Below are 24,834 nucleotides of genomic sequence, written 5' to 3' on the forward strand. Positions count from 1 at the left end.
AAACTGTATGCTTGTAATGCTAGGGTGCTTTATCTCAAATTTTAATGATCTCTCCATGCAATGAGTTCTCCATGCAATCTTCATCGCAAGTTCAATTTACAATGACCTCAAGAAAAATGTATAAAATTTAAACCTAACATTGTACCAGTGAAATAACACACCAATAAAAACAATGAAAAATAGTGTTTTGCTTACTAGAGAAGAGAAGATGGGGTACAGGTAATGCAGGTATTACTCCCAGGTTCCATCTATCTTAGGTAGGGGTCACCTACAGACCGCAGCCCGCTGAATTTCTCGAAGGTTCTTGTCCTTCAAGCCCAAACAGAGTGTACGCTGGTTAAATGCTAATTTTTCTTTAACATTGGGCCAGCAGTTAATATTTCTCTGTAATGCCACGCTGCTTCTCTTTTATTATTTTATTGTTGATTATATATATATATAAATATATATATATATATATATATATATATATAGTATTTGTAACATGCTTCTAAAAAAGTTTTAATAAGATGTATTTAAAAATAAATACTGGCTTTTAAATACTTGTCCTCCACTAATATACCTAAAAATAGTAATAAACCTTTCATGACAAAACTATATTTCTCTTTGAATACATATACAATCAATCAGAATGTATTTTCTAGACCAGCTGTAAACATTTTTTTTTTACCTGCACATACTTGCCCCCTACTGTAGCTTCTATCTGAGATTGGGTCAGGGCCAAGCACACAATTATTATAGTGGGGGCCACATGTTCCATGAGCACTTTGTCATATACTGAGCATGTCTGAGCTAATATACTAAAACTGCATTACCATACTTATCCCCAGATACAGTCATACTTTATGTCAGCAGCATCCATCATTTATTATCCCACTGGCAGATCTTCAGTGTGATGTCCTTGCCTTTGCAGTAGCTTCCCACAGGGAAATGCTCAGGGGAAGGTCCCATAAAAGTTAATGGGAAGCCAATGATAAAAGTGCAACTTTTTTTTTATTGAAAATAATCGAATGAAAAGCACTCTTTTGATAAAATTGATTTTTTTGTCTAATTGATAGTTAAACTAAGCTACGCTAATATCAACCTTCAAAAGCAATTACACCTAGAAAAAAATGACTGGGGGGAGAAAGTAAAAAATTATTAAGTGGTCATATGTTTAAAAATGAATGCAATATTTATTGATTAAGGACATTAAGTAGATAAACTATCACGGGTAAACCTGGGTGATCCAGCAATGTATATAAATCTATATATATAAAACTGGATGTATGTGTGTATGCCTGTATATTTATGTGTGCGTGTTTATGTATGTTCCACCATCACTCAAAAACACATAAAGACATTTCAACCAAACTTGCCATTCATATGACAGAGACTCATGTGAGTACACCAGTCATCTTTGTACAGCGCTGTGCTATATGTCAGAGCTATATTTGGTGATCACTAGGAAACACATGGAGACAATTCAACCAAACTTGCTAGACATATGACACCACTGATCTTTGTACAGCGCTGTGGTATATGTCAGAGGTATATAAATGTATAATAATATTGTGTGACTGTGGGGGGAGATTAGAGTGTCAGCTCCTCTGTACAGAGACTGATGGGTCCAGCTCAGTGTTTCATTGTACAACACTCTGGTATATGTCAGAGCTATATAAATCTATATATACATAAAATTGGATGTATGTATGTATATTCAACCATCACTCGAAAACGCATGAAGACATTTCAACCAAACTTGCCATATATATGACTGAAACTCATGTGAGTGCACCAGTCATCTTTGTACAGTGCTGTGCTATATGTCAGAGCTATATTTGGATGTATGTATGTGTGTATGTGATCACTAGGAAATGCATGGAGACATTTCAACCAAACTTGCAGGACATATGACTGAGACTCATGTGAGTACACTGCTGATCTTTGTACAGCGCTGTGCTATATGTCAGAAGTATATTTGCATGTATGTATATATGTATTGCCCAGTGACAGTGTGCCTTTTGCTTATATTTTTACATACTTTCTTTTGGACTCTTTTACAAATTTCTGGCCTGTTATAATGCCTTTGTGAAAGCGTAAGGCAATTGACCGAGTGCAATCAAAGGCAAAAAAAATGAAACAATACCGTAGACAAGAAAATCACTATAGCTTTATTTGATTCCTTTTCCTGTATAATAAAAAATTGCAATAAATAAATACCCGGGCAACCGGGTTATCAGCTAGTACAAATATATAAATGCAAATTTTTAAGAAATCCATTCAAGGTTTGCTATAGATTTGCAGATTGGGCTATAAATTTAATGTAATATGTAGATACCCTTTGGGTATGTCGATTATAAAGCTTTAACAGGGATTATGTTCCCCAACAGTGGTAGGGATGTAAGACTAACTTGGTAAAACATTTTAGGGTTAATACTGTTTCCCTGGCCTTATTTCTTTTCCAACAACCTAAGAATTGTGAGTCATTTAGAAAGAATATTCAGGTTAAAGCTTCCGTCTTATCATGCATTTTCTGATCTTCACACTTGTTTTGAATCATTGGTATATAAAGTATGAATGGCAGAGACAGACAGATAGTGTTTCAGAAGGAAATCAGCAATGCTTGCCTCTTGATTTTTTCTCAGGAAATATATGTGCCAGGGTTATCAGCTTAACCAGTAAATACAAAAAAATTACAGCAAAGTGTGGAATATGAAGGGGTCAGGGATTGCAGTGTTCTGCTGAGGCCAATACAAGTCAGGTAGATATGGTGGGGAACTTCAATTCAATCCATTTGAAGGGCTAATAAGCAAAGCATCATCAAACAAAATTGGAAGCTGTGTTTAGCTTTGTGGTAGGTGTGCTTATGCCAAAATAAGCAAAATACTAATCATGGTGACTTGTTTCCATCCTACATTACGCAGCTTACCAAAGGGCAAAGATACCCATGTGTCACGGTAGCCGCAAGGCAGGATACAGGACCCTCTGTGTCACCAGCTCGGTAAGTGGATACGTGCACAGGGCGCAGAATCTAAGCAGTTGCCCAGTCTTCACCAGAGCCTCTAGAGGTGAGGGTGTTGTGCTGCGGGCAACTGCCAGGTTGCAGCCCCTGTGCACGCAAAGGCAGGTGACTGCTAACTGCAAGCTGGAACAAAAACGTAGTGCCAAAGGGAAATCCAAGAGAGTAGTCAGACGAGCCAAAAGGTCAGGGCAGGCAGCAATCAAGGTTGGTCAGGATGGGCAGCAAACAAGCGTACGAAGAACACAAAGAATCTGGAGCAGGAGAAACAAACAACAGGAACCTGGAAGCAGAGCCAAAGGAACTCCTTGTTCAGGCGACTTCCTGTTGCCCTTCACTTCCTTTTAAAGGCAGGGCCTGTGATGAATGGAGCCATGTGACCTGCTGCATCCTACTCTACCAACAGAGGGAGTCCAGGAGACTAGAGGTTGGTGATGTTCACAACTCCACCAGCAGGGGAGCACGTTGGCGAAACACTCTAGTCCTCTGTGGTAGTGGAGCAGCTGACTGGGAGTCACATGACCTGGACACTGAATGAGGCACGGATCCCCTGGACCTGCAGGGATCTGTGACACCATGGTAGCAGCAAACTAAAACTTTCTTTGCAGGTAAACTAAAATTTGCACAAGCAGACTATAGTTCTAATGCCCTTTATAGGACCATTATCCAATCAGAATATAATCATCAGTTTGTATTTTTTCACACATGTTCCCCCTGGCCCTTCATTTATAAGCTTATGAGCATATATACATAGAACAATAGCTGCAGAGGGGGGTCCTGGAGAGACAATACTAAAGCTACATACAAACGGCAGATGTTTCTTCCTAAAACAAACAGTTGTGTTCCTCCTAGCGAAAATGTAACATCTGTACAGCAGCCCCTTGACTTGGTTCATCAATATTTCATACCAGATTGATGAATGACTGATCAGAAATGATAGGAAATGTGCAATCATATGGAGGAGAACACAGTGGAGTGCTGTTCGCTTATCTGACCCCATTGCTATGTGTACAGTGCATGTTCATTCATCGCTCATTGGAAACGATCATGAATGGTCATTTCCAGAGACAATCAGATGAAGTCTATTAGACGTCTGTACAAGGCTTATAAGTACCCCAAAGCCACTGGCTTGTCCACTGGCAACAACTAACATTCTCAGCAAAGTGCCTAGACCAAATACAAGCTGAGCTTAGCATGGGTTGCATCCAGGTGGAACTGTAAAGCAGGCACATCTTAGGCAAGTCATAACATAAGCAAAGATCAATGCAGTTAGGTTTCAAAGTAACAGAAGGCAGCCAAGGGTCTTTGGCTATAAACACACACATAAGATCACCAGAGACTAATGGTCGTGCTTGTCTTGGGTGGGAATCTGACGTGTACATCTGTGGGGAACAAATGCTATACAAGTTAAGGGAGGAGATCACAGCAGGGTGCCACCTATTGGTCCCCCCCTCCCCCCTCCATAGAACAGAACACTCTTACATTCAATCTCTGTTGCTGAAAACAATCATGAAACCTTTGGCTGGGTACACACGTGCAATAATTTTTGTTGGAAAGGATCTTTCACGATCCTTTCCAACGAATAAGGACTGCATGATGCATGAGTGAGTGCTGTACATACAGCACTGTTCTGCTCTATGGGGAGGTGAGGGGGAGAACGACGAAGTGGCACCCCGCTGCACGCTCTCCCCCTTCACTTCCATTACGGTCGTTCGGACGATGGACGACGGGCGCTGTACACACGCCAGATTCTCGTCCGATATCAGCCCTGAGCCGATTACCAGACGAGAAGCATTGGACGTGTGTACGTAGCTTTAGGCAGGGTAGCAAGGTCAATTTAAGTTTAAAGCATATTTTAAAACAATTTTTTATTCTTGTAGATGCCTATGTTCCATAGGAAAATGTTATTCCCCAAATAGTTATCACCATTTGTCATGTTTCCCTATAACTATTAAAGGGACTACAAAAAAAAAAAGATTTTTGCCAAGCTAAGGTGATCCTTGTCACTGGGACAAAAAAAAAATTGTTTAATCTCCCAGTGATTTAAACATTGAAAAAAGTGCCAGTTTTTTAACACTTTCCTGTTCTATCTAGAATGTAGGCTCTTCTGGTATTATTAATAATAATAATAATAATAATAATAATATTATCTAAAAGAGAAAAAATGTGTGGCTTTAGAAGTTAGTAAAATGTAACAAAATGAAAATCCACAAAAACTGTGAAATGAGCAGAATTTTTATTTGCTTTTTGGTGTTGTTACACAAAGGTTTGAGCATGTTGCTTTTTTTTACTTTTAATTACAAGAGAAGGATAACATGTAACAATACATATAGGAGCATATTACAATACATATAGGAGCATATTAGAGATAACAGTTTTGACTCAGTGGACAGTTTAGTTTTAAGAGATCAGAGGGTACCACCAAGATTTAGCAATTATGTAAAGCGGCATTTTATATTTAGAAGTTTTACATTTCAATCCTACCTTCCATGCCATTTTTATCTCTGACTCTTCAGTATATGAACTATAAACTAATATGTTTATCTTTATTTCTATGCCAAATCATCTTGTGATGATCATTAGTTGGAACCCCCTCTACTCTCGGTTTGAGAAATCAAACTACTAAAAATTAGCTTTTTCAACAATTTAATTAGAACACAGAGACAAATAAAAAAAATGTTCCTTGAGTATAACTTTAAAATTTGCAGAGCACAATATTTCCATTGTTGACATTATTTCAAATAGATTTTCCATCTTAAATGTCACTCAGAATGTTTTTTTTCCATTGTTACTTGGTCAAACAGCATTTCTTTTTGTACGTGGTGCTAGCTGATTGTATGTTTCACTTTGATGCTTCCTTAGGGTCTGTGAAGACAAAAATAGTTTCAAATAAGACAATAAACATCAATTAAGCCTTTTTTGTATATTTTCATTTATTCACTATATACATACTTTAAAGTATATTTAAAGCTTAAACATTTTTTTTCTTTGAAATTAATTGTAAACGGTCCTGTGGATGGACTTTTTTTTAGGAGGATTCTCCTGGGTTCTGGGCCTATTTGGACTGAATGTTGGTAATATTGTTAGCTGAGATTGGTTATATCAGTTTAAGGTAGAAGCACTAAACAAACCTCTACCCCCCCCCCCCCCCCTTTTTCCCAAATGGGTATCAGTGGGCTATAAGGCCTTTGCCTTTAAAATATGTAGAATATGGAGATTTTTTTTTATAGATGAAAGTTATATTGTTGATACATAAGTATGATGATAGTGGCATCTAACCCATGTGTACTTTTCCCCTTGTTATTGTATTGTGTTTTGTCTTTGTAAAATATGAATATTTATTAAACAGATATAAAACCAAAATTAGAAAAATTGCAAAATAACAGATTGTTTATTGCAGAAGGAACAAGTGAAGTCACGTCTGCTATAAAATAAACTTAGCTGGTCACACTTCCTAATTACATACACCGGTCCTTGCTCTGTCATGGATGCTGCGATTTTCACCTGGTCTTCTAGGTTCAGGTGTTTGGACATGATTGGCCAGGCTGAAATGACCTAACTCCATGTGTAAAGGTTTTTATTCATTCCAGACAGCCTGGGGTATGCTGGGTCACCCAGCATTGTACACTGAGCTGCACATAACTGCTGCAAACAGGCAGGTAAGTATGTTCAAATACAGAAAGGACATCACCTATCCCTTCAGCAATAAACCACCTGCTTGTGCACAATCTTTTTTTTAAGCATGATATAAATTTAAGACACACTGGGGATCTAAATAATGGGTATGGTGTCTTTACTAGAACATGTGAATTTATATAAATTCATTCTCAATACTCTCAAAATTTTTTATCATAAAGTGCACAACATTAATAGGAATACTATCACATAAAATGAAAAGATGTAATTGAATACTGAATTGAAAAAGCATGTATATAAACACTACGAAAATGCATACTACCATCTTCTGAGGAGACACCTGGTGCCTGCATGCATGCAGTGTAAGAAGCAGAGACAACGCTCCAGGAAAAATAACAATGCTTCCATCGCATTGCTTTCTGGTGAAATGTGCAGGAAGTGGCCAAACAGTTAAAAAAGGCAGATGTTATAAAGTTAGGTATAAGTAAAGAATTTGCCATGAAAACCTGTCTCCTTTTATGTAATGGTATGGCGTTGTCTTTAATCACACTTACCTCATATTGTTCTGTTTCAATCAAATTCATTTTGTCAGAAGCTGCAAAAAACATAGAAATGGAATGAACGACTAAAAAGATAGAAAGAACCCTTCAGAGATGTCATAGTATATACGGTATCTAAATAACACACATCCTTCATAGCACAATACTTGAAGCAAATACCAATCAACTAACCTCTGTTAGGTCTTCGGGTCTCCGAGCCAGAAACAAAATACACAGCCATGGAAATAAGGCCGATCATGATTATATCTGCGATAATAAATCCAGTGACTGTTCCAGCATCCAATTCTATGCAGTTCTGACACTCTAACCAAAAAAAGAGGAAATTAGAAGAAGAGAATTATTTTTATCAAGATGAGAAATGCAAATGAAAAAAAAAAGAAAAAGTGACTAATATTATAATTTCTATAGGATGTGATATTTATCGTGAATATCCAGTCAGTGGATGAATTGGATGAAGCAAGGAATGGTTAAAATTCCTTTTCATCGTTTAGTGCTTTATCAGGGAGATTTATACTAATTTTCTGTCTTGAGGTTCACGCACTCAGAAAGTGAAAAAAATCATAGACAAATCCTAACAATGAACGTTCCTTATTAGGTCCTTTTTGATTTGTTAAATATATAATTGAAAGTGGTTTGTTACATCTGTTTTTAAATTCAGTAATGCTGCAACTTCCTTTGCACTCTGTTTATGCTGCACTGGAATTTCTATCACTTATCAGTCCTATCAAGTTCCCCAGCGTGAACTACAGAACATAACCTAACTATGGTATGGAGTTGTGGGGAAGGGGGTATTCTGTTTTCCAAATCAGAAACAATAAGCAGCTACTTCTCCACAAAGTACAGTATCCCAATCAGCTATTCATTGCTTAGACCAGGGGTGTTCAAACTTTTTGCAAAGAGGTTCAGATTTGGTGAGGTGAAAATGTTGGAGCCAACCATTCAGCATGTACTCAGGGTTAGTGTAGGCGTGGTCTGTGCGGGTCCCCCACAGCACACCCTCACCAGGGTGACGTGAGGGATTCACTGTTCACGGAGTCCGGTGTCAGTGCGGGCTCTGTGCAAAGCACATTCATGGAATCAAAGTGGGTGTGACCAGTGCAGGTCCCACACAGCTTACGCCCATGATTCTCTGTGCACACATGGGGACTTCCGTCCTGCCAATTATGCCCGCCGAGTAGCAGGCCGATAATTGCAAGGCTGTTGATCAACTCTAATGAAATAGCTTTTTTTGTACGCGTATATTTTATACTGTGGTCAACAGTGCTGGTGGGCCGCAAAATATTGATTTTATGACAGGTTGTGGGCCGGTGGAAATCTGAACACTGGCCGCAATTGGCCTCGGGCCGGACTTTGGACATGCCTGGCTTAGACTATGTACACACATCAGATGATTATCGCCTGAGACGACCGGTCATGATCATCTTGGGCAAGAATCACGAGTGTACAGTGGCAGCCCGATGTAATTTATGAATCTGTCATAAAATAGATATTTTTTACAGATTTACATTTAATACATGACAAAGGATCCGCAAATCACCATGAGGTATCTGCCAAGCTGGTACAGAAAAAGATGCCATGAGGTTTACTTTGCCTAATTACAACTTTAAATGTATCCATTTAATAAGAGACATCCCCTGACCTATTCATCTGTGTGTGTGTAAATTTACAATGAAGAAGACAGAGGAAAATGTGAAAAGGAGCCTGGAGCACCTCCTGTTTGCTGGAAACATAAAATTCATAATCAATATTCACGAATTTCCTAAAGAAAAAAAAAAGAACACTTTTCAAAACTTATATTATCCATGATTCCAGATCCCTAAGAAGAGAGAGAAGAAAATGCTAAGAAATAAAATGCATACAAACCTCTATCTCAAAAGACTTTCAATAAAAATGATCTAATCAATCATTCACAACCTACAAATATTTTTTTTCATTTAGTAAATTTTACATTTTAACGATGGAAGTGCCATCTGTGCCCACTGCTGTGAATGAACGATTAGGGGAATTTAGCCTTTATGTTGGGTCAGCCTTCTGTCCCCTTTGTGTATCAATGAATGTGGACCAACAGAAGGAAAGACATCTAGGAGTGAAGATGTGAGATTGAGAAAACAGCACATGTGTTCAATGTTTGTAATAAAATATAGGACTACTGTCGTTCTGCATTTTAGCCACAAGATGCCGCTGTTTCTGAGCACAGCTAAACAAGTGGCCAGTATTTGTATATTGTTAGGTTTTCTTTGGGTTATTGTTTGGAATTTTGTTTATTGTGATAGTATGCAGTAAAGTACTTCCTGTTTTATATAAATTGGTGTCAGTGGGCTGCTTTTCCTTGTTTGTGACTTCGCTGTATCCTAGAAAGCCCCCGGTACACGGCTTACAAAGAGCACAGACACAAAAAGAAAAACAGTATAAGGGCCTGTGTAGACGGGCTTGCGGCCTGTGTCAATGGCACCGGTTTGTGGCACCACAGCAGTTTTATTTATGACAGGGGTTTTGGCCTGCAGTTGACATATTTTGGACTTGTTTGGCTACTTGGACACCCATCATTATTACAGCAGAAACCCTCTAACTCCCTTACTAGATTACACATATGTATATTACACATATGCATATGTATATTTTTTGAAGACATGAACTAATAACTGAACTTTTGCACTTATTCAGATAAAAGCTGTAGCATAGAAAATACTTACTTCTCACAAACACATCAATGAACACTTCCTCATCCTCAGTCCCTTTACTTTTGCACGAATAGATTCCACGGGGATCATTCCACACAGAGCCTATGTCCAGCTCCTTGCTTGTATTTTCTAGAGCTATGCCGTCAAGGTTCCATTCACACTTCTCAAATGGACAAATCAAGATCAGGTTATCGTTTTTTTCTCTAGCTAGTGAAGACAAAATAAAGATGATACATCTATATTGCAACTACTTGGGAAGAGAAAGGCAAGTATTGGAATAATGCTCATTGATGTACAATTTACCAATGGAAATGGCCCCAAACCTTGCTGCACAAAAATAATATAAAAAGTATTTAGAAATACAAATATATACATATATTTAGAAACAAATACTTCTAACCCTATGTCATCAAATTCCACAATACTAACATAAAGATCAGCAGATCAACCACTAAGAAACAGCGGGATGGGGGGGGGCAGGAATCTGATACTTCTTCATAATGTTTACATGGTCATTTCTCCTTGAAGCATATTTAAACCCTAATCCAAAAATGTAATACATTGCAGCTCACCAGGTAAGGTATAGTGGCTGTATTTATTTATAACCTTTTTACTGTTTATTTTTAACTAGCGATTGTGCCAATACATGCCTCTTAAGGTGCGTACACACTTCCAATTTTTATCGTTCCAATCGAACGACGAACGATCGATTGGGCAAAAAATCGTTCGTAAAAAAGTGACCAACGACGCCGACGAACGAGCAAAGTCGCTGGAAACGAACGACCGGACCGGCGGATTGGATTGGGCGACGATCGTTGAACATCGTTCGTGTGTACGGTCGTTCGTTGATCGTCCATGGTCAGAGCATGCGTGATGAACGAACGTCCGTTCACTTTCCTGTCGTGCACATAGTTCCTCTATCGCTCAAACGATCGTATCTATTGTGTGTACAATATCTACGAACGATCGCGTCGTTAACTCTATGTGCAGGATCGGTGCTATACGATCGGTCGTATATATCGTGCAGGAACGTTCGTCGTTCGTTTTCCAACGATAATAATTGGAAGTGTGTACGTAGCTTTAGTCCCAGGAAAGATTTGCTGATTTGGTAAAGTTGATAATAGTCAGTACAGACACAGAGTACAGGAAATAGGCAACTCAGGAGATTTCCCGCAAAATCATCAGATTCTTTATCTGGCACCCAACCTTTGGCTTTGGCCTGACCTTGTTTTGACTCACATCTTAATGTGAATGTAGAGTGGAGGAAGAAGGCAATGACTAATGCAATTGTTATTTCAGGGGGAACAACACAAAATGGGACGGGTGTTCTAAGTTGCCTGATCAATTGCTCCTCTATATTATTGTTTCTTAACCGAGGTTTGGTAGAACCCTACAGTCCCTCCAAAGGTTGCTATGGGTCCCTTGAGCAATGAGCAGTTTGTGCCTCTTAGTCACCTAAAAGTTACTTAAAGGGTTAACCTGTGGTAAAAAGGTTGAGAAAGGTTGCTGTACATAGTGGACGGGCAGTGGTTTGAGGACCTTATATCTATGGTCTTGTGCTGGTAAAATATGAGAATATATATGAGAATGGAACTCCCGCACATAATAGAATGTTTAAAATGATCAATGAATTTCCCTGTCTTTAACATTCATATTGCACCTAAATGTAAAAACCAAATGGAAATTACTTTATTTTACTTGGATTATATTATAATCCCTTATATTTCATATAAACATTAATTATTATCATACAAAACATACTGTGAACCAACGCTTGCTATCAATGATTTATAGCAGTATACTTGTCTTTACATTTAGGAATACATAATTGGTACTGTGTATTCTTACCATACTTTTATTTCAATTGCAACACAGCACTATTTAAAAATCGGGCAAGAAACTACAACTTCTAGAGGATTTGTCAAATAAATGGTGTAATCCCAACCATTTTTTGCATATTAAAGTTTGGGGTCCAATAACCCCCCATACTATAAAAAAGTTATATTAAGCTTCTTTCCATACTATAATAAAAGTTATATTAAGCTTCCTTATCAATAAACAATAATGAAAGCCAAAGGACAATATAGTAGATATAACTGACACAATTTTTTTCTAGCTTTGCTAGAACAAAAAAGTCATAAATTATCCCCGTCATCAAAAATGTATGCCATTTTTGCCAAGTTTCCTTGTTAATAAAGATTACCTCAAGCAAAGCACAAAAAAAACAAAGAAACAAAAGTAGATTTAAGATAAATCTATTAACATAGCAGTGTAATCCAGCCCCATACAAATGTTGAACTTGCTTACATAATTTTGTAATTAAATATTTTACAAAACCCTTTCGAGGAGTATTAACTATAATAAAGGTGTTAAGATTTTTATGGAATAAGGACATTGGCTAAATTTCTCACTGATTCTGTGGTATTGCAATTACCAGATTGGTATTTAACTTGAGTTTGAAGTAATTAGTATTCACCATTGCTCTTTTTAGTTGACCATGTCAAATATAGTCACTCAAAATAATTCTAAAATATTGTGAAATAAGAAATACTTTTTTTATGAAATTGTAGAAAAAAAAATCAGAACCAAATTTTAGGATAATAAAAATGACTACTCAGGTGACCTGTGGCACTTTGTACTAAACTCTACTAATGCCCTAGACTAAAATATATTCCATAGCAGGAATTATGGGACACAATCAAATTCTAAAAGCAAGATGATATATCTTATATACTAATACCACTGTTTTTAAATTAAATATTTTTTTCTGAATAACTTATTAACCCTGCACATTTACAATTTGTCAATTTGTACATTTTACCTACTAATTTTACCTACATACATCACTAATATCAACTTTTTTCACTTGAGGAACCCCAGAAATAATCTCCAGGTCTAGGGGAACCCCTGTAGAAACCATAAGGAATCAATGGAAAAAAAAACATGTTACATTTGTAGTCAGTGGAAAGAATGTCCTCCACCTTACAGGGGTGGTCAGAATGCCACACTTACAGATAAAAAAAGCTTAAAGGAATATTAATATAATTCTTCTGGTCCTGACAAGTGGCAGAGCCACCCTTACGGATGGCAAATTTTAAAAAGGCATTGGGATTTTTTAGCTGACCCTATCAAGTGGCATTGGTCACAAACTAAGAGGTCACTATCAAATGGGAGATCACAAAGCCAAAGCTCACAGAAGACCTAGAAAACTCTATTGGAACCCTAGTTAAGAATTATTGTTCTAGACCAGTCTTTCCTGACCTTTTTATTATGGGGGAGCTTTTAAAATATCTTTCACTTCCTCAAGGAACCCCTCCTATAATTACTGTATCCACAGTTCATTGATGGCCTGTAGGAAGAAAGTCACACTTTTCAGATAGCCAATAAGATCATTGATGAAAATACCCTTAGAAGCACAAACTGCTCATTGCTTAAGGAACCCCTAGCAACCTCTGGAGGAATCCTAGTTTAGAAACACTGTTCTAAACTAATATTATATAACATGAATGACAGCTCACATTCTGCAAGCAGTAGTTTAGTAAAAGGGTAAAAGGCGATTGTTAACGTAACCATAATACATACTATTCTAGTACATACACACTGACATTTCTAATAATAGTTTGCCAGTTACTTATAAATGAATAATAGACTTACTTAGACTTAATCACTTACCTGTTATTTCTTCTTTAAAAGTGGAGACAGAAGTAGAGAAGCACAACAAATAAGACAAACAAGGAAGAGAAAAAAAACGAGATATTATTTGAATGCACATTTACTAGTAAGATTTCCGAGATGCGGTGGCTATCAATGTATGTCGTCAGTCGGCTGGGGAATGGAGATTTTATTTTTTTTAACATTTGCTTTATCATGATGTTGAAAAAAATATTGTAAAAGCTCTTTTTGTTTTCATTAGAACAATACCAAATCTTTTGTTATAAGGAATACAAGTATTAATACTAACAGTTTGGTGCACAAATGAAAACCCAAAAGGCATATCACATCCCTCCAGGGTTATATACGTGACCTCCAAACATATAAAAGTTTTTTACTAAAATTATTTTTATTTTATCTTGTTACCCATAAACTATATTATGGATAGACTCTGTAATATTTTTCCCCCGTGTAACTATTAGCTTGTTTGTCAATGTGTCTACTTTATTGCACTTCCTTAGTCTTAATGTTTTTATAGCTGCTATATTAGCTTTAAAATACATTGTTACAAAGGTCTCAACGGCAGAAAAAATTATTAATATTGACCTATTCAGATCACTTCATAGGTAAATCTGCACAGTTAGTATAGCTTTTGAATTTTTCTATCCTAATTATATCAACATTCCTTTTATTTTTATCATCAAGGCTAGACTTATGTGAGGGGGCTTGTATCTTTTCTGTATCTTATAATAAATCAGCATACAATAATTTATATTGTAGGTATTAAAAATGCATTTCATTGTAATGTGCATACTTACTTTTTGCGTCAATGTCTGTAAATCCCCAGATGAAAATAATCCAACAAAGTGTAGTCACATGGCGTACCATGATTTTTGAATGATGAGTATTTAGGTCTTTAGGAGAATGTGTTTATAATATGCATGTAAAGAACCTAACTGCAGAGTATATGGTTCAGTGTTATTTTTGTTCAGTGTTTTTTTTTCACTGCACCAAACCACACTCTTCCTGTGTTGTTGCACACCAAAAGTTGCACACCAAAAGAAATGACAAACCAGACACCTATTGGTAGTTATAGGCATGAGTAGTTATAGTCATTTTTTTTTAATACTGGCCACATTTATACCTTATGTGTTGTACTACATACAGTATTATTAAAATGTTATTAAACACAAAGTTTTTTTTAATTTTTAAGAGGGCATCAGGACAATTAAGGCAAAGAAAGCCAACACAAATAGGGGATTATATAATGTGTACATACGATTCAAGAAATATGTAATAGATAGATATATATACTATTCTGATTGTAATATATATATTTATATATATATATATATATATATATATATATATATGTATATTTTTTATACATACTAAATTAATTACTTATTATTATATATATACAATCCTGAAGAAGCAATTTTTTGAAAAACCGAAATGTAAAATTTAGGGAAGTTTGGATATGGATTTAGAATTTGGAAGTTTACTAGAGACTTCACTATATTTACAGACAAGCAATTTTTTATCTTTATTATCTTTGTCTTGTTTTAAAGTGGAACGTTGAGGAAAAACAATTATCACTGTGAAAAGCCCTCAATTCCTCCACAAACTGAGCACAGCACGTCCCACAATGGGCCTTATTTAATAAAGCTCCCCAAGGCTGGAGAGGATACACTTTCATTATGGAAGCTGGGTGATCCAGCAAACAAACACCTTTGCTAGTAGATAACAAATGACTTTGAAGAAATACATTCCAGGTTTGCTGGATCACCCAGCTTCACTAATGAAAGTGTATTTTCTCCAACTTTACTGTTCTTTCCAGCATTGGATGGAACGATGCGTGCAGCCACCTTCTTTCTTCTGTGTTTTTCTTCATGTCACTAAGATCAAGGGAAAATATCACCAAGATCTTCCTGCAAATATAAAAAAGTGCCAATCTCACTGCACATGTTAAAAACACTTTTTTACATTTTAGGAAGATCCGTGATGACGCATGCCACAAGGAGCAGCCCACAGCCTCCTGGGAAATGTGACGCAAATATCCTGGGAGGCTGTGGCTTTCCCTTTCAGGTTATTGCAATAACAACAGAAGGGGAGGGAACCCCTCCGAAAAAGTATTAAAAACATAGCCACCCTTTTATATAATGTTATATGTGGTGATAGGCTCACTTTAAGGATTAAGATGTATTGCTATTATCATTTCCTAATATTGATATTTAATGAATATTATTGTTTGTTTTCACCAAATTGTTCTTTAGTTGTTGCCAATTAAAAGCCTTGGTATGTGTAATTACACAAATAAAATATTTTGTCTCTAAAGCTGCGTACACACTTCCAATTTTTATCGTTGGAAATGAACGACGAACGAACGACGAACGACCGATTGGCCAAAAATCGTTCGTAAAAAAAGTAACCAACGACGCCGACGAACGAGGATAGTCGTTGGAAATGAACGACCGGACCGGCGGATCGGATTGGACGATGATCGTTGACCATCTATCGTGTGTACGGTCGTTCAGTGATCGTCCATGGTCTGAGCATGCGCGGTGAACGAACGTTCGCTCACTTCCTGTGGTGCGCGTCACTTCCTGTATAGTTCAAACGATCGCATCTATCGTGTGTACAATATCTTTGAACGATCCTGTCGTTATCTGTAGGTACAGGATCAGTGCCATACGATCGTTCGCAGATATCGTGCAGGATCGTTCGTCGTTCGTTTACCAACGATAAAAATTGGAAGTGTGTACGCAGCTTAAGGTTAATATAACTAGGGTTTGGAGCCCTTCAGAAACACACAATCACTTAGCTCTATGTGGACAAGGTTACATTACCATGGATTTACTAAATAAATAAAGGCAGTTTACTAAGCAAAACGAATTGTTACTCTTCAAGGGATATTGCATTGGACTGATGTAAGCTTTGCCTAATTCAATCTAATTATGTGCAAGCAAATTCCTGTTCTTGCATTTTGTTACAAGTGATCAGGTATTTGTTGCAAACTGAATTATAACCATGTTCACTAAGCTAATTGAAATATATCTTGCAAGGTGCCAATTCCATTTTCTAAATATGGGCTCACAGCTATTTCTTTAGTAAATCAACCCTATTGTCTTTTTTTAAGGTTTTGATTGAGTGTGATAAAAATTAGGAACTCCCTGATGTTATTGCTTTCTGATTGAGAGGGTTTCCCCTTACTGATGACATTTTCCAGATCAACAGACAGGTGATGAAATGTAATCAAATGAGAAAAAAGCTTTTCTCTATTCTGCTCTAAAGTTCAAAAACAAAATATAGTGCAGCTCAACCAGCCCAATATGTGATCCAGTAGGTCCTGGTGTGGTACTTAGCAGCCCCTCTCCAGACAAAATCCAGCCCAGCAATAAAAGTTGCCACAATGTCATGTCAACCAAATATACAAAAAAAGAGAAAAATAACATACCACATGGCACTGTGTATTTTTGAATGTTATAATAACATTTATCCACATTTTTTGGATAACGTTTGTTGAGTGCTGGCTTTTTTGCTTTTTTTTGTTGTCCCCTTGCTAGGACAATAACAACCTGATGAGGGTTCTAAATCCTTTCCTACCCTTACATTACTGAATTATTATTTATGTATCACCAGCCAAACAACAGATTCCTATCTTACAGAGACTGGCTGACACCTCCCAGGACATATTACCTTTGATGCAATCTGTTGATGTCCCTCCCTGAGGAATTTCAGATTAAACCTTACCCTTATGATATATCAGAAATGCACTGAAAATATATATGATTATAGGGAAAAATTATCATTGGAGCAGTTTTTTTTCATTTGTAGATTTTTAACTATTATAACATATGCAACAAATATTAGTACACTTTAATAATACCACAAAACCATCACAGAGCTTTCCTTATGTGTTAGGGAAATATGGAGGCTGCTATTACTAATTTTTCTTTTGGGGTATAATTTTAATATGCAAACATTTTGGCTTAAATGCTTCCTTCATCATTAACATGAAACTAATGTTTAGATTAGCCATAAAGATGGATCTCCATGGACCTAATGGGAAAAAAACATGTTCTCTGAGGAGTGAGGAGTTGGAGATGCCTCCGCATAATGTATTATCCACATGTAGGGTATGGCAGGTGTTTGGAAATGAGCCTGAGAATGTTGGTCGAACTCTACCTTAAACAGGTTGAACTCTACCTTCTTTTCTTTGAGTGCAAAGAAAAGAATTAAAAGATATTTAGAGAACTGACGGTCATACTGAATGGAAGAGGCAATATTGATCCAAGATTATGCTGCCATGTATGTATCAGAAAGATTAACTTCAATTATAAATATCCACCATCTGACCAACACTCTGTCTGCCCTCTTATAGGATCATACACCTCCAGACATTATTAGACTGGAAGGTGGGAGAATGCTTAGTACAAATCATTTAGGCATTGACCCTTCTCCCTACCTCCCGATCATGGTGACCATGATGAACTACAGAGATGTCAACCTGGAAGAATAGTTTATGGGGTGATAGGAAAGTGCCATGTGCTGCAGCAGTATGTACAAATTGTATAGGAAGCATGGCCTAAATGGGGCCATTTTCATGACTACAGATTTATATCTAGTGTGCATCAAAAGAAGAAGTACTGCACAATGCATTTCAGAATCAGTAACCAAAACTGCAAAATACATATGTAATGCATTTTACTCATATGAACTTATAAGAACTTTCAGGGCTCTATTTAAAAAAAAAATATTATTATTATTATTATTATTAATAATAATAATAATAATAATATTCATAATATTAAACAGGATTTACATAGCGCCAACATATTACGCAGCGTTGTACATTAAAAAAGGGTTGCAAATGACAGATACAGACAGCGACACAGGAGGAGAGGACCCTACCCCGAAGAGCTTACAATCTAGGAGGTGGGGGAAGTAACACACAATAGAAGGGGAATCTGACATTCCCTCAAACATTCCCTTTTGCGAAGTGAGATCAACACTTTTTTAAAAAAATTCAGCATATTACATTTACATTTTTTTACACTATCAAGAAGACACTCCACCCGAGCTCACGCCTGCACAGTGAGAAATCACATGAGCAGAAGCTAGAAGGAAAAAAAGAAGATGGCCGTGCCCACTGTCCTGTCCTTGCCAGAAAGAATAAGGATGGTGTGGGACTTACTGGAAACTAATTGAGGTGTTATAGAGGGCTTTTTTAGGTAAAGGTAAGTTTATTTTTGAATATTTTTAACCAAAGCTAAACTTTAAGGAAGAGAGGGATTGGGTTCCAGAAGCCCCCCTGCTTTATCAAAGCTCACCAGGCCTAGAGAAGAGAGAGTATCATGAGAACCTGGGTGATCCAGCAAACCTGGAATAGATTTCTGAAAGCAGACCTATGTAGATAACCCTTCTATATAAAGGAAAAATGTTTTTTTTTTTTTTATCTGTCTTTACTGCTGTGTGGGAGTGTAAAGCCTCCTGTGATATGCACGTCACGAATCTCAGGAGGCTTGGGATACTCCTTTGATATCGAGGATGTGCAGAAGGGACTTTTCTGTCATTGAAAAAAGAAAGATGCCGGTCCTGCGCATGCATATTTTCTTTTTTTTTTACAAATACAGCGGCATACGACCCCAGATCCCACACATGGGCACTGCAAGAACGGGTGAGGTAGGCAGAAGAATGAAGAACGAAGATGGTGGCACCCAGCATTTCCTGGGACAAAGCTAAGGAACTAGAACGATGCGGGACCATATGGAACAAGGTGGATTGATGGATCTGCGCATGTAAAGGTAAGAGTAATTTTTTTAATTTTCACACTGATTCTGCTTTAAAATTATTGGCTAATATTTGACAATTGTTTTCAATCTGGGACCTTATCAATTTCAGGTTTACTAGATCACCCAGATTCAATCACAACAGCCTTGGTAACTTTGATAAATCAGTCCGTTATATCAGTATGAAGTTTGGGAAGAGCGCAGCAAAAGCCACATTGCCTAGATTGTAAGCTCTTCGGGACAGGGTCCTCTCCTCCTCCTGTGTCACTGTATTTGTAACCCCAATTGTACAGCACTCTGTAATTTGTTGGCGCTATAAAAAATCCTGTTTAATAATAAAGTTATACAGGCTGACATTCAAAAATCTGTCCATTGATAATCCGGTTCCTTCAGATTTCCGGCATGAATTTTGGAGCACATTTTCAAAATCTAGAGGCGCGGTTTATGTTTTGATGGCGCTGTACTCCAGAATCAGCTGTTGGGTCTTGCTTGCATTGTTTTCCTGCTCATTCCCATTTATGTTCTGCTGTATAGCCCCATTATAGATTCAGCATCCATTTAAAGGACTGTACAGGTAGTCATTTTCTGTTTACTATATATAGCATATATAACTGTAAAAAATCCAGAATTTTGGAAAATCCTGCACTCCTCAGGTCTGGAGGTTGCCAGGTTTTTGAATGTGAACCTGTAATAATAATTGCAACCCAACCACTGACAGGTAAACACGTCCATCACGTGACCGGCGTGCTGTCAACTCTCCGCTGACGTCATCAGAACATAGTGCGTGGAGGTTCCTCACGCATGGAGCTACGCCCTGTCCTGGAGCTCGAGCAGAGAACGGAGCCCGGGCCTGCTATTTCTGCCAGCTGTCCTCACTGGCATTTTGTAAACATTGAGATCACGTGTCACTGAACAACAATCTCAGATTTGGCGAAGTGAACGTTGTGTGCGGAGGGTTTGCAGCTCCAGCATTTTGTATAGCTCCATGCCCGGTGTACGCGCAGCTGCCGGGGACAGAAGCGGAAGTGTCAAAGAGGCGGAAACGTTGAGTCACAGGCTCGGAGGAGGTATGTGTAGTACTGCACACTGTGTATACCCGGATCTGTGAAATCAGGCTACATGTATGTCCATGTGTACATGTGTGTGCTCTGTATGTCATGTGGTGTGTTGTGGAGGTCAGACATATGTGTAATGTGTCATCATTGTATGCTGAATGCAGCCATATGTATGGGGAATGGTAACCATATGAATGTAATCAGAGAAACATAACAATATGCAGCACGATGAATGATGCTGGGTGTCGGTGAATATTGATGTGTGAATCAAATTATTATTTTCCATTATTGCCCGATTGTTTGTAAACATTCCATAGATAACACATCCAGATTGGGTCATCATTAGACCCAGCTTGTGGCGGGGGAAGGGGGGTCACTTGGGGCCCTTATGCTCCCTTGGGGCCCGTGCACACACCGCTGTCCTTTCTATACCTGATCTGTATATTTTACACACCAGATCACCTTTTCCTGCGCTGTCCATCCCTTTATGTTTATCTTCTATTGATCTTGCTGAGAGAGAATATGATAATGTACAGATAATAAGCCGTAGAAGCATTGGGTTGATTTACTAAAGGAATAGAGAATGTTATATCAAAGTGAAAACTTTTACTTAGTAAACAAGGTGACACATTGACTCTCCAATCATGTCAAAGCTAAAAAGGAGGGTTTTTATATTTTCATCACATTCACTGTTATTTAAAAAAAAAAAAGTGACACATTTACAGGTGGAATTCCTGCAGTCCTTACACTATCCTGGTCCATTTGGTCCCACACCACGACATCATGGACTGGACACCGAGGTGTTGCCATATTCTTCTTTCTTTTTCCTTCTTTTGCACGTGATCAGGTAATGTGCCTTCCTGTAAATGTAAAACAAAGAGGTGCCGACGTCATGTAGGTGCAGCACATTTTTTGTGAACAGCTTCCTGGGATATGTGATGTTTGTATCTCAGGTGGACGATGGAGGGGAGGGGTCATCCCCTTGCAATAAATACATTTATATAAAACGGTTAGCCTTCCTATAATGAAAAAAAATTCATGATAATTCCGCTTTAAGTGAACAGCAATGTACATTGATGGGTGATCTTCTGCAGTCTTACATAATGGGCGCAATATAGATCAGCGGGCGCCAACCAGTGGTCCACAGAAAAAAATTGGACATTATTTGCAATTATTAATAATACAAAGATATTATTCCAATAAATTCTTATATTCTGAATGACAATTGTCACCTTTATATTGCAATAAATTCACAAACTATACTAGACACAGAAAAAGAGGCGCAGCGTGACGTCAGTGTAGTATTAGGTAGTATGAGGCAACCATTGCCGAGCCGTAGGCTTCAATATTGTTTCCACCATTACAACAGTTACTCCGCTCCATAAATACCGATTCTCATTTGATTGTTTTATTTTATTTGTTTACTTCTCGGATGTTCTTTTAGGTAAGTAAGACCTTAGCTATGTATTTTCTTTACCTGTTATATTTATTGGCATCACATAGTTTGACTTTGATAACTATAATTTCTTGTTTGGTCTTAGATTTGATCAAATAAACCCATAATGAGTGAGAAAAAGAAAGCTAATATTTTACATTCTTTAGTAATACCAAATATAATGCAACTAATCATATTAGAGGACTCAAAACACACTTTTTCAGACTTGCCTACCCATCTTCTTCTGTCTCTTAAAACTTTCACCACTACCCATCACTCCATATCTCCCCTCCAATTGTGAGAGACTTTCCCCACCACCTAGATTGTAAGCTCGCCAGGGCAGGGTCCACTCCTCTGCCTGTGTCACTGTCTGTAACTGTCTGTCATTTGCTACCCCTATCTTTGTACAGCGCTGCCTAATATGTTGGCGCCATATAAATCCAATATAAAGCCTGACAGTCCTTGTCAGGCACCATTAGGAAGACCATTATTTTTCAAATGTATTAATCTTTTTAAAAAAATCAAATTAATGGTCAGTGGGATTTAAAATGATGAACTTAGTGATTCTGTGAGGTCCGAAAGGTTGGTGACCGCTGATAAAAGACCATTCACATAGCAAAGTGAATTATTTCCTGGGAGGATTATCTCATTTAGCCTAGTAAATAAAATGAAGCTCTTGCTGACTTCAACCATCCTGATATGTAGAAGGAGAAATCTTGTCTTTTTTTGGATTTCTTTGCACAGAGTTTTCATCACATTCACTAAGTTAAGTGAGTTATCCCATGCTAGGTGATAATTCACCTTGGTATGTGAAATTCTATTAGTAAATCAGCCTCAATGTGTCCCCCGTCTTCTAAAACATTGACTGAACATTATGCATGGCCCTATGTTGATGATGGGACCCGGTGGGACTTTATTTATCATGAAAGCTGACCACCTCTGATGCAGACACTTGCAGTTATTATCTGTAGGTAGATATATATTATTGTTGTTTGTGTATGCTGGCAACAAGAAAAATGAACCACAAGACTAATGGATGCTAACAGACCAGTTGATACACAGATGAGGGCAGTTTACATGACGTAGGGTTTGCTTTTCTGTCCATCCACTCCTGAGATTTGTATAGCTAAGTCACATGGCACAGCTCTTTCTAGCATGATAGATAGATGACCTGACATTCCTACAATTTCCCACCCCACCTCATGAATAGACAGGGAAAGGAGAAACAGTACCCAGTTGAGCTTATTTGCTGCTCCCACCTCATTGGGCACACAGCCACTGGTGACAGCTAATAAAATAAACTCTCTTTTTTTGTTGTTGTTTTTTTACCCAACTCAACTTGATAATACAGAAGATAAAATTAAACTTATGGGGGCCATAGAAGTAAGAAGAAAGAACACCCTGTTCAATATTTAACCCAGAAATGTTTTAAGCTGGATGGGAAGAAATTGTAGGCAGGTGTCAGCCCCTGTATTGTGACCCAACTCTTCAATAACCACCCAAAAACAGCCAGGTGGTGAGCCCAGCTAAAAGGTGCTGGAGAGAACACTTCTGTTACAGATTCTATCCCTTCTAACGGTCATCTGTCAATAGGATATTGGTTCTGTTAAATGTAGTTGAAAATGTTTATTGTCTGGCTGTCATGTTGCCCACCTTGCTCCGATATTCAGAATCACTGGCTAGGAACAAGTGTAGATCAGAAAATTCATAAGTCTTTATCAGGATCATCAGGCATGAGGGATAGAGATGAAAAGCAGGGGGAGAATAGAAGGGGGAACACTTATACGCAGGCTGACCACTGTTTATTTTGCTTCTGGGTTCAGACCAGAGCTGATTTACTGCTCCTGGGCACCTACTACCACCTACTGTCTACAGCTAGGCACTTGGGAGCATTTATAGGCAAAAATGCTTTTACCAGCATTTGCAAATACTTCTGCAGACATGTACACATGCCTTTTTTTCTGGACAATTTCCAGGTGTCAAGAAAATCCTTGCATAAAAAGACACTTGCAAGTGGGTTCAGTTTAAATCTATGAAAGCAGTCAAACAGCAAACCTATGCTGGGACGCTGCACTGAGTGTCTGAAAAACTACTAGAAGACACCTGTAATAAAAAAGATAAAAACTAACCTCTTAGTTTTAATAATACCCACTTTTTGCAAGTGATCCTGAAATGCTTAAACTGTCTTCCAAAAAGCTAGTCCTATTGATATGCATGGGAAATGTACTTATGTATGTATTAGAAACCTGCATAAGCTGATCATGCAGTCATGACATCATGTGACATCACTGAATACATAACTAAGGTATCACTGATCACATATTCATGACATCATGTGAAATGACTGATCACATAATCATGACATCATTTGTAATTACTGATCACATAGTCGTGACATCACTGATTACATAATCATGGCATCATGTAACATTATTGATTACATAGTCATGGCATCATGGGACATCATTTATCACGTAATGTAGTTTTCATCATTTTATCATTCATCACATCATGTAGTTTTAGGGGAAAAAAGGATATGAGGGTCAAAGTTACCGTATTTTTCGCCGTATAGGACGCACTTTTTCTCCCCCAAAACTGGGGGGGAAAAGTGGGTGCGTCTTATACGGCAAAGGCTGTTTTAAAAAATAATTAAAACAACATACTCACCCGATACCCCGATCCTGCGTACGTCTCCTCTTCTCTCCTCGATGCTGGCTGCAGCGCTTGTCTCCTCCTTCCTGCAGAGCACAGCGAGAAGAAGCCGGCACACGCGCCCCCGCAAAGCACGGAACCCGGAAGCAAGCTGATCCCTGCCCTAACGGAGTTCGGAGAAAAAGGTAAGTAATCAGAAGGGGATCAGAAGGGGAATTTAAATTGGCACAGTGTGATCAGAAGGGGAATTTAAATTGGCACAGGGTGATCAGAAGGGGAATTTAAATTGGCACAGCGTGATCAGAAGGGGAATTTAAATTGGCACAGGGTGATCAGAGGGGAATTTAAATTGGCACAGGGTGATCAGAAGG

The 24,834-nt window shown here is 37.8% G+C and overlaps 2 protein-coding genes across 2 annotated transcripts in view; one reads left to right on the forward strand and one right to left on the reverse strand.

Moving 5' to 3' along the window:
• Positions 1 to 5,218: 5,218 nt before the first annotated feature.
• On the reverse strand, positions 5,219 to 14,417 carry LOC140340227 (T-cell surface glycoprotein CD3 gamma chain-like). Its single transcript, XM_072425283.1, has 6 exons — positions 14,348 to 14,417; positions 13,551 to 13,562; positions 9,891 to 10,085; positions 7,369 to 7,500; positions 7,192 to 7,232; positions 5,219 to 5,866 (listed from the first exon to the last, which is right to left on the reverse strand). The coding sequence occupies exons 1-6, from the start codon at positions 14,415 to 14,417 to the stop codon at positions 5,798 to 5,800; spliced, it is 519 nt and encodes a 172-aa protein (XP_072281384.1). The 3' UTR covers positions 5,219 to 5,797.
• A 5,693-nt stretch (positions 14,418 to 20,110) lies between these two features.
• Positions 20,111 to 24,834, forward strand: part of UBE4A (ubiquitination factor E4A) — a 26,126-nt gene continuing 21,402 nt past the window's right edge. The window contains exon 1 of the mRNA XM_072427291.1: positions 20,111 to 20,388. The gene's annotated coding sequence lies outside the window, so the exon portion shown is untranslated. The remainder of the gene's footprint in view (positions 20,389 to 24,834) is intronic.

The sequence above is a fragment of the Pyxicephalus adspersus genome, chromosome 11, assembly GCF_032062135.1.
Source record: "Pyxicephalus adspersus chromosome 11, UCB_Pads_2.0, whole genome shotgun sequence".
Taxonomy (NCBI): domain Eukaryota; kingdom Metazoa; phylum Chordata; class Amphibia; order Anura; family Pyxicephalidae; genus Pyxicephalus; species Pyxicephalus adspersus.

What these genes read in the sequence shown, in the direction of transcription:
- LOC140340227 (XM_072425283.1), bottom strand. Translation starts at nt 14,417, where the DNA reads ATGGTACGCCATGTGACTACACTTTGTTGGATTATTTTCATCTGGGGA. An exon ending in GACCCGAAGACCTAACAGAG is followed by an intron (nt 7,233 to 7,368) that starts GTTAGTTGATTG and finishes TGTTTTTTGCAG; the next exon opens with CTTCTGACAAAATGAATTTG. An exon ending in TTGAAACAGAACAATATGAG is followed by an intron (nt 5,867 to 7,191) that starts GTAAGTGTGATT and finishes TTGTCTTCACAG; the next exon opens with ACCCTAAGGAAGCATCAAAG.